At 44.6% G+C, this 12408-nt stretch overlaps 1 protein-coding gene across 2 annotated transcripts in view; it reads right to left on the minus strand.

Moving 5' to 3' along the window:
• Positions 1-12408, minus strand: part of pcxb (pyruvate carboxylase b) — a 310653-nt gene that overhangs the window by 203353 nt on the left and 94892 nt on the right. For both annotated transcript variants that reach the window (XM_030431366.1, XM_030431367.1), the window contains exon 11: positions 5077-5239. In XM_030431366.1, the coding sequence (XP_030287226.1) occupies positions 5077-5239 (163 nt within the window). The remainder of the gene's footprint in view (positions 1-5076; positions 5240-12408) is intronic.

The raw sequence follows: 12408 nt of genomic DNA on the forward strand, positions 1-12408 counted from the left end.
TGGAGCAGTCGGGCTGTGTACATAGTGTTAAAGCAGAACGCAGCGCTTTGTGACAGCTGGAGCTGAAATTGTCATTTCGTACGGATTTCATGTCCAGCAGACAGATGTTATTACCTCATATTAAACATTCAGCTCTGCAGGTTGTCCCTTACACAAGCCACAATCCCATCACGCTTTAAAAACACCCACCATCGTCACGACTCCCGAGAAAAACCGCAGGATCCTGCATGAAGGCCTGTAAACCTAAACACAACCTCGACCCTGACAGCAGACCTGTTGCACTCACACCTGTATGAATGAAGCACTTCAGGAGGATCAAACTGCCACAAATACACTATTCCACTTCAGTTTGCATACCAGTGTGCAGTCTGTTCACAATAATACCACGATGACCGTTGTGGTGGAAAGTATTCGTTTCCAATCTGAAAGTGCATGACAAAGTGATAAAACAACAACTGGAGAAACGTTGCTGTGGATGAACGCCACCTGACTCGGTCCAAAGCTACAAAACAGAAAGAAAGTAGACCTTGAACTGAGATTGGTTTTGTCCACTGCTGTGGACGCTGTCGGACAGTTCTATCACCAAACTGTCTGCAGCAGGTTCAGAGCTCATTTGTACGTGCAGTTCTCCTCCCTTCACCACCTAAATGTTAGATTAACACAGTGTATTCAGAGTGTGAATGCACTGAATAGCTGTCACAACAGAAAACCATCTGCAGTGCAGCGAGCAGCTCCAGACAGTCACAGTGCAGACGCAGCGCCTCAGCAGGGGGCCGACACTGCCACTCTGGGTCGGCCCTTTAAATAAAAGCTGAGTAATGGCTGTTCTTAATCCTGCTCTACATCTCTCAGTGCCTTGTTTGCTTGCGTTGCTCTCTTGTATCCTCTCTGCTTTCTGCTCTGCTCTCTCCTCACCCGTCTCCTTCACCTGCTCTGAAAGCTCCATTAAAAAGGAGATGAGAGAATGAGATAGAAAGCTTCCCTGCGCCTTTTATTCCCCCCCTTTATCTATTTTTCTCCCCAGAACAGAAAATGAAGCGTGTACATAACAGATTTGACCTGTTGGATGTTTGCTTGTGTTCTGCTCACAAACAGCCATTAGTCTCTTGTCTCTCCACGCTGTGACACATTTCCTCGCCGCGGTCTTGATGCGTTGAGTTCACCAACGTTTCTATCAATTTCTATCTGTTTTCTAACGCTAGCCCCCATCATTTCCAATCCCTCCGCTCTGTTCTTCCTCGCTTTTTCAATACTCTAGCATTTTGTGCAGGACACATGATTTTTGCCCTCGTATACAAGGAGCAGCCTCCTCACCACAGTGTTCCACTCCTGCTGACACGCCGCAGCTCTTTTTACAGAGTCCAACACACTGAGCGAGAGGCTGATGGAATTTTCAACAGCACTATCGCCGCATGAGCTTCAGTTCAAAGTTTAATACCGCTGCGGAATCCTCAAACGCCATTCGCTGGTCTGAGATTTGGGTGTGGGGCGTCTGTATCGCCTCTGAAAAGGGCACAGAAGAGATTCCACCGTCGCTCGTCCATAATCCACGATGCTTTGCATGCCTCCAGTGACCAAAGGCCCATAGCGTGACAAGATGTTCCAGCCTTTCCTGCTCTCCACCTTTCAGTGCGTCACTCCTTACAAACCTTGTCACAGCCCTTCGGTAATAATTTATTCATCTGTCCCTCAATCGTGGCATTCCTCCATCCATGCCTTCCTGTGGTGATTGTGTGTGGTTCATTCATATTGCATGGTAATGGTGGTGGGGGCACCGCGATGACACGTTTCGTGGCTCAACTGCGCGGCTAAATGGCGTCGGAAGGCAGGGGGGAAAAAGAGGGTAAGTGGGGAAGAGAGATGGGGACGAGATATAAGGATGAGCGAACACAGAGCTGCAGAGGGAGAGAAGCAGTGCTCGAAGGCGGAGGGAAGAAAAGGATGTGGAAAATATGTACATTATTTTGAGCGGAGAGGAAGGTGGGAGGGAAGACTGGAGTGATGCAGATGGAGCTGGAGAGGGAACACACGAGGCGGAAGCTGCGGAGAAGTCCTTGAAGTGGGAAGGTCACAAGATATTCCGTGGCTACTCCTCTCGGACAAGTTGCTGAAAAAAGCACTATGAAGCCAAAGCAGCCATTTTCTCAGAGAGAAGCATCGCACAGTGAAAGTGAAGACGAGGTCGTTCAAACAACATCTGTCTGGTCTTCACTTCCCACATCAGGTGTGAATCTCAAACCTACGATGATCTGAATGTGGCTCAGGAACCTGAACTGTCAGATAAACTCGTCAACTGTTTAACTAAAACAACGACTCCTGCCTGAAAGATTAATGGACTCAAATTCAATTGAAATGAATCTGCGCGCTCGACACGACTAATCATTCCTCCCCCTCGCTCAGAACCAAGAGACGGATGATTTGTTTGATTGGAAAGCTACTGGTGCACGACGAATTCAATCACATCCCAGGAGTCAAAAATCACCGCGTGAAGTCACCGGGCAGCGATGGCAGGCTTTTTATTTACTGCATCCAAGACGATGGGGGGGCGCGAGAGACCACAGAGACTCCAGGAATTTATAGCTTCCCAATTGCTATAAATTTGAACATGCAGACAATAACATGATAACATCCATCAGCTTCCCTTGTCTGCTTGTTGCACGGCTCAGACGCAGATTGCAGATTTCTGACAGGAAGCTGAGCTGAAAAACACTTACATGACTTGTTTTTTTAGCTTCCCGGCACTGTTTAAGAATTCATTACACTTTAATTCCACTCAAGCTCCTCTTGCGTTTAGCAGACTCTAGTCTTCAATCCAAACATAACCTGAACATAGCTGCTCGAGCTTACAGAGCTTTTTTGAGCCACGTCCACCAGCTGAGGTCAGAATCGCCGTCATCCCTCAACATTATCTCTCACACCGGGTTCAGTCTGTTTTCTATTCTGGTAAGTGCTTTTATTCCTATCAAACCTTAATTTAATTCCATTTCTCACATTCTTTCAGCTGTTTTTATTGATTCAAAGTGGCTGTCATTACCATTTAATTGGCAGCCTGTTAAAGCTAAGAGAGAAAGAAGCAAAGAGAAAAGTATCAAAGAAAGCAGGACGACGATGGAATGAAGAGACGAGAAGACAAGCGTGGGTCGGGGTACAACCGAGGGTGAAGGACAAAAAGACCTGACAGCCAGAGAGCATCCTGGGATCAAACCTCATGGCGACAGAGAGATTTATAGAGACAAGACTGCAAAAAGGCATGTACAGTGTGGAGAGTAGATATATAGAGGATATGTACTTGTGAACAGACACACAAAGCACTCGTATAGCACGGCGACCTTTGTGTCTCTCGTGTGTGGAGGGACGGCTGGTCCTCTCACACAGAGGGCACAGGGACACACTCTCTGCATGGACGTTCAACAGAAGAGCATTTAGAAAATAAAAGCAGCCCTCGCACAGAACAAAGGCGAACACATCCTCACGCACTCATGCAGAAATGCACATGCACAGAGAAATCCTGTCATCCCACTCACAGACCTCATATGGCGATGTGCGTTTATAATTGCACTGCTGAGAGCTACTACATGGATCAATATGACACACCTCTAATTTCAAGCGCCGGTTGATCTCTGCAGCTGGGCCTGAGTGCACATGTGTTCATGCATACTGCATGTGCCAGTTAGATGCAGACATTCTGTAATCTCTCATCAATATAAAGCTGCATTAATGATGTTTTTTCTCGTGCTTTAGATCCCGGTGGGAGTCATCAATCCGCTCGGAAGCTTTTTGCAACTTTTACTTCATTGCTCTTTTTCTCTGAGGAAGAATCGCTCTTCGTCACATACAGTCATCCTGAGGGCAACGTAGTGAGACGTGTTCTCTGCATTAAAGCCGCCCGTGTGGCGCACAGGGCCGCCACTGTACATCACCTGGGACCCACTCCAGATATACGCCAGTGCTTTAACGTTTAGTAGAACAACCTTTTATATGTGTTCCTGATGCCTGTGAGGGATACCAGAGCACTTTAATATAACCGATGCAACCACAGGAAAACATGCAAACCACAAACTGGAAGATGCTCTCAAACTCTTCTTCATTACTGACCAAACACTCTCTATATACGGAGCTGTTTAACGCTCATTTAATACAAATATATCACTTACAGCAGCTTTAAATGAAGGCAACATTTGCCATGAGGCGAGGAAGGAGATTCTAATGTGATGCCATGGTGCTCTGCAAGCCAAGTGTATATGACATATGGGCTAAACTGATGCCGACTAAATTTAGCATGCTTAGCGGAAGAGAGAATGATGTCGTATAATTAAACTTGGAAGCGGAGAGCTTAATGTGCCAAGTTGGGCTCTGGCACTTTACCACTCAATGTTGCAGCATCTCAGTGATACAGAAAATGAGTTTAATTTGGTTTGTGTGCTCCTTTGAACCACACAGAGTGTTGTTCAGTGAGATAAACATGTACGATGTGCAACACCTGAGCTGGCTGGTGAAGGTGCACTCTGGAGTTTCTCAACGAAAACAAACCAGGAGTCCGTTGAAGTCTAACAAATGTGTTCAAAGTGTTTCTTTCCTCGTGAAACATTTGCTATTTTCGTATATATACGTATTTTTGAAAACTGTATTGTTTACATCCATGTTTTCCCTTGTTCCCTGCATCTGTTGGTGCATTGCAAGTTACCAGCACCTCTGAATTAGTGAAGGATCTAAAGCCATTTGCAGGAATGTGCATCATGTGTGCATGAGTTAGAACAAACAAAACTGTAACCCACTAATAAAAGCACTGCTCCATGTGGTGCTAGTGATAAAAGAACTCCACCGGGTGCTTTAAACATCTGAGTTAGCACCTTACTTTGGAAGCAAGCCTGAGAGAGTGTTACTATGAGTTATGAAGGCAAAAGTATGTTTGTCTTTTAACCACGAATCACTTAAAAATACTGTATATTTCACCAAATCGCTCAACTTGCAGGTTTCTCTCCAGACTTTGTGAGTCACGTTTCAGGAGGGACCACATGTCGTCTCCCTGAAGACAGCATGGAAAAGATCTCCAGGTCATTCTGAGAGCAGTCCTACCTCGATCCTGCCGGTGTCCGGCTGGAAGCCCCTGGCTGGGTCCTCGGTCGTCACTCTGCACTGGATGGCGCAGCCGTTCACCCGGATCTTGTCTTGTTTGAGGTTCAGGTCGGGCAGGCTGCGGCCCTCACACACGTGCAGCTGGGCGTGCACCAGGTCCACACTGTGAAAGTGAAAGGGAAGCAGGGAGGTGAATCAGGTGATTGACGGCCTGAACATTGTGTGAACAGCCTTAAATTTCCCCTGATGTCAGTGTGGGGAGCACTTTTTCTCTGTTTACTCCACAGTTTAAAAGACCAGTTAGGCGTTTTATTGAACACAAACATCTTTAGCAATTCTTGGCCTCAACTCTCAGAGCGGTTGGTGTGTTTGCAGCAGACGTGAGGATTTCTGCAGCGCTTTATATTTGAACAAATTAATCTATGATGCATGACAAGAAAACAATCCCACATGGATGCTTCTTAATAGCCTAAACAAAGTCAATTAATATGAAAAAACCTTTGTTTGTAATTTGATTTTGCTTTAACAACGGCTCCTGGGGAGGCGAGCAGGAAATGGAGAATCCAGTTTTAGATTTGAAAACAACGACTGAAATAGCAACTTAACTTCTGTTTGACCAGAAACTAAAGCGCCTCCTGAGCTGCGCTATATACAGTCTCAATCTCTAATAAAGGGACATTTTTGCTTCGGTTGAATTCTGTTTATGTTAACAAATGCACATATAAGTCACTGCATGGCAAAGAAACTCCAAGAAGCCTTAAAGCAGGTCTGTGACCAACCAAAAGTACAATGCAAATATGACTGATAGGAGGAAAACACTTCAAGATTGTGTCACTCAGCCGAAACATTAAACCTCAGCTGGAGTGGGATAAGCTTTGTGATAATACTTCTTTTTTTTAATATAACAAATAGGTAAAAAAGAAAAAATCAGACTGGATGAAAAATTGTCATCTGCAAATCCCATTACACAAAAACCAACAACTACTTGTCTTATCTTCGGCTTCAAAAACAGGATTTTCTGTTTTTGCAATCCCCAAACTCACGACTGCATCCCATCCCATCACACCTCGCATTTTAAGACGTCCAACTAGAACTTGATTCGTCTATCGGCACTCATCCGTCATGTCTGCATCTTTGTTAGGAATCTACAGGAGCCTGAATGAATCCAGGATGAAAGCTGTTTCTGTTCATTCGTCACTGACTAGTTAGCTTGATGCAGTGAACAAGAAAGGACAGGCCTTCAATTAAAACTATGCATTTAAAGCTTAATGGGTGTTCGTGGAGGTGAAGACGTATACCCATTATACTATACTATGCTATTATACTGGCTAACACCAGTGTTAGCTTCTCCGGCAGGCTAACACCAGTGTTAGCTTCTCCGGCAGGCTAACACCAGTGTTAGCTTCTCCGGCAGGCTAACACCAGTGTTAGCTTCTCCGGCAGGCTAACACCAGTGTTAGCTTCTCCGGCAGGCTAACACCAGTGTTAGCTTCTCCGGCAGGCTAACACCAGTGTTAGCTTCTCCGGCAGGCTAACACCAGTGTTAGCTTCTCCGGCAGGCTAACACCAGTGTTAGCTTCTCCGGCAGGCTAACACCAGTGTTAGCTTCTCCGGCAGGCTAACACCAGTGTTAGCTTCTCCGGCAGGCTAACACCAGTGTTAGCTTCTCCGGCAGGCTAACACCAGTGTTAGCTTCTCCGGCAGGCTAACACCAGTGTTAGCTTCTCCGGCAGGCTAACACCAGTGTTAGCTTCTCCGGCAGGCTAACACCAGTGTTAGCTTCTCCGGCAGGCTAACACCAGTGTTAGCTTCTCCGGCAGGCTAACATCACTGTCAGCTTCTCCGGCAGGCTAACATCATTGTCAGCTTCTCCGGCAGGCTAACATCACTGTCAGCTTCTCCGGCAGGCTAACATCACTGTCAGCTTCTCCGGCAGGCTAACATCACTGTCTGCTTCTCCGGCAGGCTAACATCACTGTCTGCTTCTCCGGCAGGCTAACATCACTGTCTGCTTCTCCGGCAGGCTAACATCACTGTCTGCTTCTCCGGCAGGCTAACATCACTGTCAGCTTCTCCGGCAGGCTAACATCACTGCTTGCTTCTCCGGCAGGCTAACATCACTGTTTGCTTCTCCGGCAGGCTAACATCACTGTTTGCTTCTCCGGCAGGCTAACATCACTGTTTGCTTCTCCGGCAGGCTAATATCACTGTTAGCTTCTCCGGCAGGCTAACATCACTGCTTGCTTCTCCGGCAAGCTAACATCACTGTTAGCTTCTCCGGCAGGCTAACATCCCTGCTTGCTTCTCCGGCAGGCTAACATCACTGTTAGCTTCTCCGGCAGGCTAACATCACTGTTAGCTTCTCCGGCAGGCTAACATCACTGCTTGCTTCTCCGGCAGGCTAACATCACTGCTTGCTTCTCCGGCAAGCTAACATCACTGTTAGCTTCTCCGGCAGGCTAACATCACTGTTAGCTTCTCCGGCAGGCTAACATCACTGTTAGCTTCTCCAACAAGCTAACATCACTGTTAGCTTCTCCTGCAGGCTAACATCACTGTTAGCTTCTCCAACGAGCTAACATCACTGTTAGCTTCTCCTGCAGGCTAACATCACTGTTAGCTTCTCCAACAAGCTAACATCACTGTTAGCTTCTCCGGCAGGCTAACATCACTGCTTGCTTCTCCGGCAAGCTAACATCACTGTTAGCTTCTCCTGCAGGCTAACATCACTGTTAGCTTCTCCAACGAGCTAACATCACTGTTAGCTTCTCCTGCAGGCTAACATCACTGTTAGCTTCTCCAACAAGCTAACATCACTGTTAGCTTCTCCAGCGGGCTAACATCACTGTTAGCTTCTCCAGCAGGCTAACATCACTGTTAGCTTCTACCGAGTAAATTTTAATCAGATACATCTAAAAATGCATTTTTAATACATTATGCAAATGTCTAATTCAGTAATAATTAATAATTCAAATGCCAAAGGTGAAAATAATAAGTTATTTTCTCCTATTTCCACGAGTTATAAAGCCTCAACATCATTTAGGCTCATCTGTATGCATTTATTTAAATGTAACGCTCAAATGAGACTCGCTGGGTTGAGCTTCCTGACCTCCCACATTCTAATGCATAGCTGGAATGTATATCAGTATTTTGTCATTGTTGGGTTTTTTTCCAAGACGATTTAAATGCAGCAGTGGGCGGACGTGGAGGGTGGGGACACATAATTCTGTCGGCGTCCCTTCACCCAATGCACTGCCAAACACAAACAGACAACTGGGAAGTCTCTCCGCCTTGAAGGGTGAATGAGAGACAGAAGGCAAACACATTAACAAACAAGCTCCGGTCTTGGACACCGTTTTGGCTTCCTTCTTCTTAATGTCTCAATTAGCTGATATCCGCATTCTGGCCAAACAGAAGGACAATTATGCATCAGCCTGGTGTGAAATGTGTTGGTGGAAAAGAAGCAGATCCTCTCCTGATTACTTGGACGGGCGCTAACGTCATGTTTTTGTTACACTTTCATGATTATGTTTGTATTTTTTTGACTTGGACAGCTCTGCTCACATCCTTAAATAACAAAAGAGGACAAGATGAAATGTGGCACTTCGAGAGCGACGCCCCACGACAGTTGTTCTGGAAATTATGCTCAGTTTCTTCTTCATGGTTTAATGAGAATGCCAGACTGTTACCAACTCAGATTAGATTCTAGTCCAGCATATTGTCAGCTCCTCTGTTAGGACACTGAGTATGAATATAAATGTTTGGCCTCTTCCACTCTTCGGTGTGAAATTCACGGCGCCTGAGGCTAAATGTTGGACGATAAAGTAACCTGGTGTTTGCTTTCTGCTCGGCGACACCTTATCTATTTCTAAATACCTCGAATTACTCATCCATACTTGTACAGCCAGGCTGAAATGATAACAAAGAATATACCAAAGCTGAAATATGGTGAAAGAGTTCGTTTGCTCAATAATTTATTCAGTCAGCTGTTCACTCCTGAAACCAATCACCTACTTTACATATTCATTAAAAGTGAGGCCAAAGAAAAAAAAACTCAAAACTTATGATTGATGTATTGGAGTGGTTTAATGGCAGCCTCTTCACAGGGATGGAAGTCCTTTAATACGATGCAAATAAACACATTTCAGCAGCAAACAAGACAACTCAAGATTCTGAGTCGGGAGTCAAACACTTGGCATCCGTGCATGGACTTAAAATATACATACAAATCAGGTTTGGCCTAGTTTTTTGTCCTCACATATTTTTTTCTACTCTGAAAACATAAGGCAACACTGATTGAATGAGAGCCCTCCAGGGTTTATGAAATTCATTGTATACTAATTTGACGCAGACAAATTAAAGCGCCTGCAGCAGCATCTGTCCCTCAGTGCAGCCAGTTACACATTTAAAGTCCTGTGTATCATTAGTAATAGTTACTCATTTCTCAATAAGGCTGAGCTGCACAGGAAGAGGATGAGGGTGATGGTGCCTTCAGCAACAGTAGGGAGCTGGGAATTGCACTGCAGCAAATGCTCAACCAGAGTGTGGTGACAATAAATACTGCCGCTGCAAACTGTTGGCAAAACTCAGTGTTGGATAACACGAAGGATCAGTGAAGAGGATTGACCTGAAACATCTGCACAGAGCAGAGTCGAGCACGATCCCCATCAGAGGGAGGAGAGAGTGAGGCCCAGACTAAACCACCGGGGACTGAACGATGTGTTCAGCTGCACAGTACGACTGGATACAGTTAAATAACGGTGAGGTTTATAATTCTACATACATTAACACGTCTGAGAAGCATTTGGAGTCAGAGAACAAAGCTCAGCGCCACCTGAACACGGACACATTTCATTTACAGTCCTCAAAACATTATTTTTTTAAAAAAAGGTGCAATATGTGAGAATGGGGACACGCATATCATCGCTGTTTAGCTCAGTTAGCAGTGCAGCTAGCGGTCCCGACTGTTAGCAAACACGGCTAGCTGGTTAGCATGCTGACTTCAGTAAGTAAGGTCGTATAGACGTCGTAACTTCTTTGAAATTACTAAAATGTGTACATATTGCACCTTTAAAGCTCAGGCTAGCAACAGGTTAGATGTTATATATGTAATGCTTAAAAACTTAAATGTATGGAGCTTAAATATAACAAAACATAAACTGTATATACAAAACATGAGATGTTAAAGTACAAAAGAAAGGTTGTGAAAAAGGAAAAATAATTAAAGTCAAATAAAAGGCTTTTTATAAGCATCTTGCTTCTTTTGTCTGAATCTACTGTTGGAACAGAGACTGGAGTCTTATTTACACACATAAATGATAATTATGGTAATAAATATCAAAGACTGTTTTCTTGCATTTCTTCTTCTATAGATCGTATAAAGATGAACATAAAGTCGGCTTGTTATTGTTCCAATGAGGTTATTTTTCTATTCAAGCATCAATAAATGTGCCAGCTGCACAAAGAAATGTGAGAACATTTATTCTTTACCATAAAATGGATTAACAGAATAATTCGATATTGATGTGGCGCAGCAGAAAGTGCAGCTTCGATTCTAGATTCATTCTGCTGCAAGTGCAGTTTAAATATCAGTGATTGTTTCTGTTAAACCCGGAACCAAAACCAACATTTACTAAACTTTCCTCCGGCCTATCAGATGATCTGAATGCTCTCACTTCTAACTCTCCATATTGTTTGATGTGAGCACCATCAAGCAGCGCGCACACTAAACATGGCAGTTTAATTATATTTTGCAGAGAGCCCCAGGAACCAAGAATCACGCGCCAGCTGCAACACTACCTGGGCTCAAGGTTTGCTCTGTGTCAATTAGTCGACGGGGATTTGATTAAACACACATTTATTTAGCAATAGGCAGCATGAACGCACAATAATAAGGTCTTTAAACTCCATTTTCACTCCGGGCTCAGCTACAGTACAAGGCCTCAAGATTACATGAGGTAATAACGCACGACCTGCCTTAAGGCGCTTGTCATTTTGAGCTTTAGCCGTGCATATTTTACCAAATTGGCAAATAATCACATTACAGCAATCAGAATGGAACACAGAGGAAAATGTGACTCGTGTTTCCAGGACGCCACGAGCCCGAGAAGGTCAAAGAAGTAAAGTTAGCTTCCCTTTCTTCTGAACGATCACGTGACAAACATCTACAGTATCCCAGCTTTCATTTTGTCTTTTCCTGAAAACAAAAAACCCAAAACTGTCAAAGTAAATGTCGTGTCAGTTCTTTGTCTTAAACTTTGTTAACGTCTCCTACTCGGGCATTCTCCTCCCTCTCTTTGCTGCTCCTCACGTGTCGAAGGTGTAAACTCGCTCTTCTTTTCCTGACAATGCTAAAGAATACATAAATCTTTGAAGATGTCAAATCTAATACTGCACGTCTGTTTTTTCCTGCCCGCCTTCTTCATTCACCAGCTGTGCGTTTGCCTCACTGAGGCCCCTCTGAAGAGCTGCCAACTTTAGATTTGATCTCTGACAATCTAAACAGGAAAACTGAAACCCTCACCAGTGTGTTAGCAGATACAGTAGGGGTGGGTTGAGTCAGAACCTTCACCTCGCAGCCAACTACTTTATATTTGGTCCTCCTGTCTATTGGAACAACCTTGCTTAAGGCTTCTGATATGCTTGTAAATATCTCACATTTGCTCACTGATGAAATCACCGATGACAAAGCAGCCAGATGAAACATGTATTACACAGCAGAACCACAAGGAAGCCCAATTATTTACAGCCAAGCACGGCTACATTCCCTTAAGTACTGAATTAGCCATATTTTACTGCAGCACCTGAATAGTCCTCTCTGAGATACGCAGTGTAAATCCTTCCTCCTCCAGCTGACACATATGAAATATATCACCACGGATGCTGCAGTGCAGCCTGGAGCATAAAGTGTGTGAACGCACCTCTGCACCACATCCTATATTTCAGCTTCTATGGCTGAACCTTAAAAAAGGATTTTCAAAATGTTTTCCCTCAGTGGAAATCTCCACATTCAACACCGAGTCCAATCAGCTCTCATGGCCGGGCAGAAAGTGTAAACTCCGATTGAACTTAACAGGTTTCCCTCCAAGTAATCTTCAAAGATGAGTAAAGAGCCTTTCATCCGAGGCCGGGGTCAACGCCGTGCACATATTGTTTATCGTCTGATGCAGATATCTCATCCCAGTTCAAGCCAGTCTGAGCAGTGAGACGTACTCCGACCTGACAAGAGTGTTTTGTTGCAGCGTATTATGACATCAGCAATAACCGGGTCGACTCGAACATCCTGTTATCCACACGTCATGTTAGATAGCGTGAGATATCACCATCAAAGAC

The sequence above is a fragment of the Sparus aurata genome, chromosome 10, assembly GCF_900880675.1.
Source record: "Sparus aurata chromosome 10, fSpaAur1.1, whole genome shotgun sequence".
In the NCBI taxonomy this organism is placed as follows: Eukaryota; Metazoa; Chordata; class Actinopteri; order Spariformes; family Sparidae; genus Sparus; species Sparus aurata.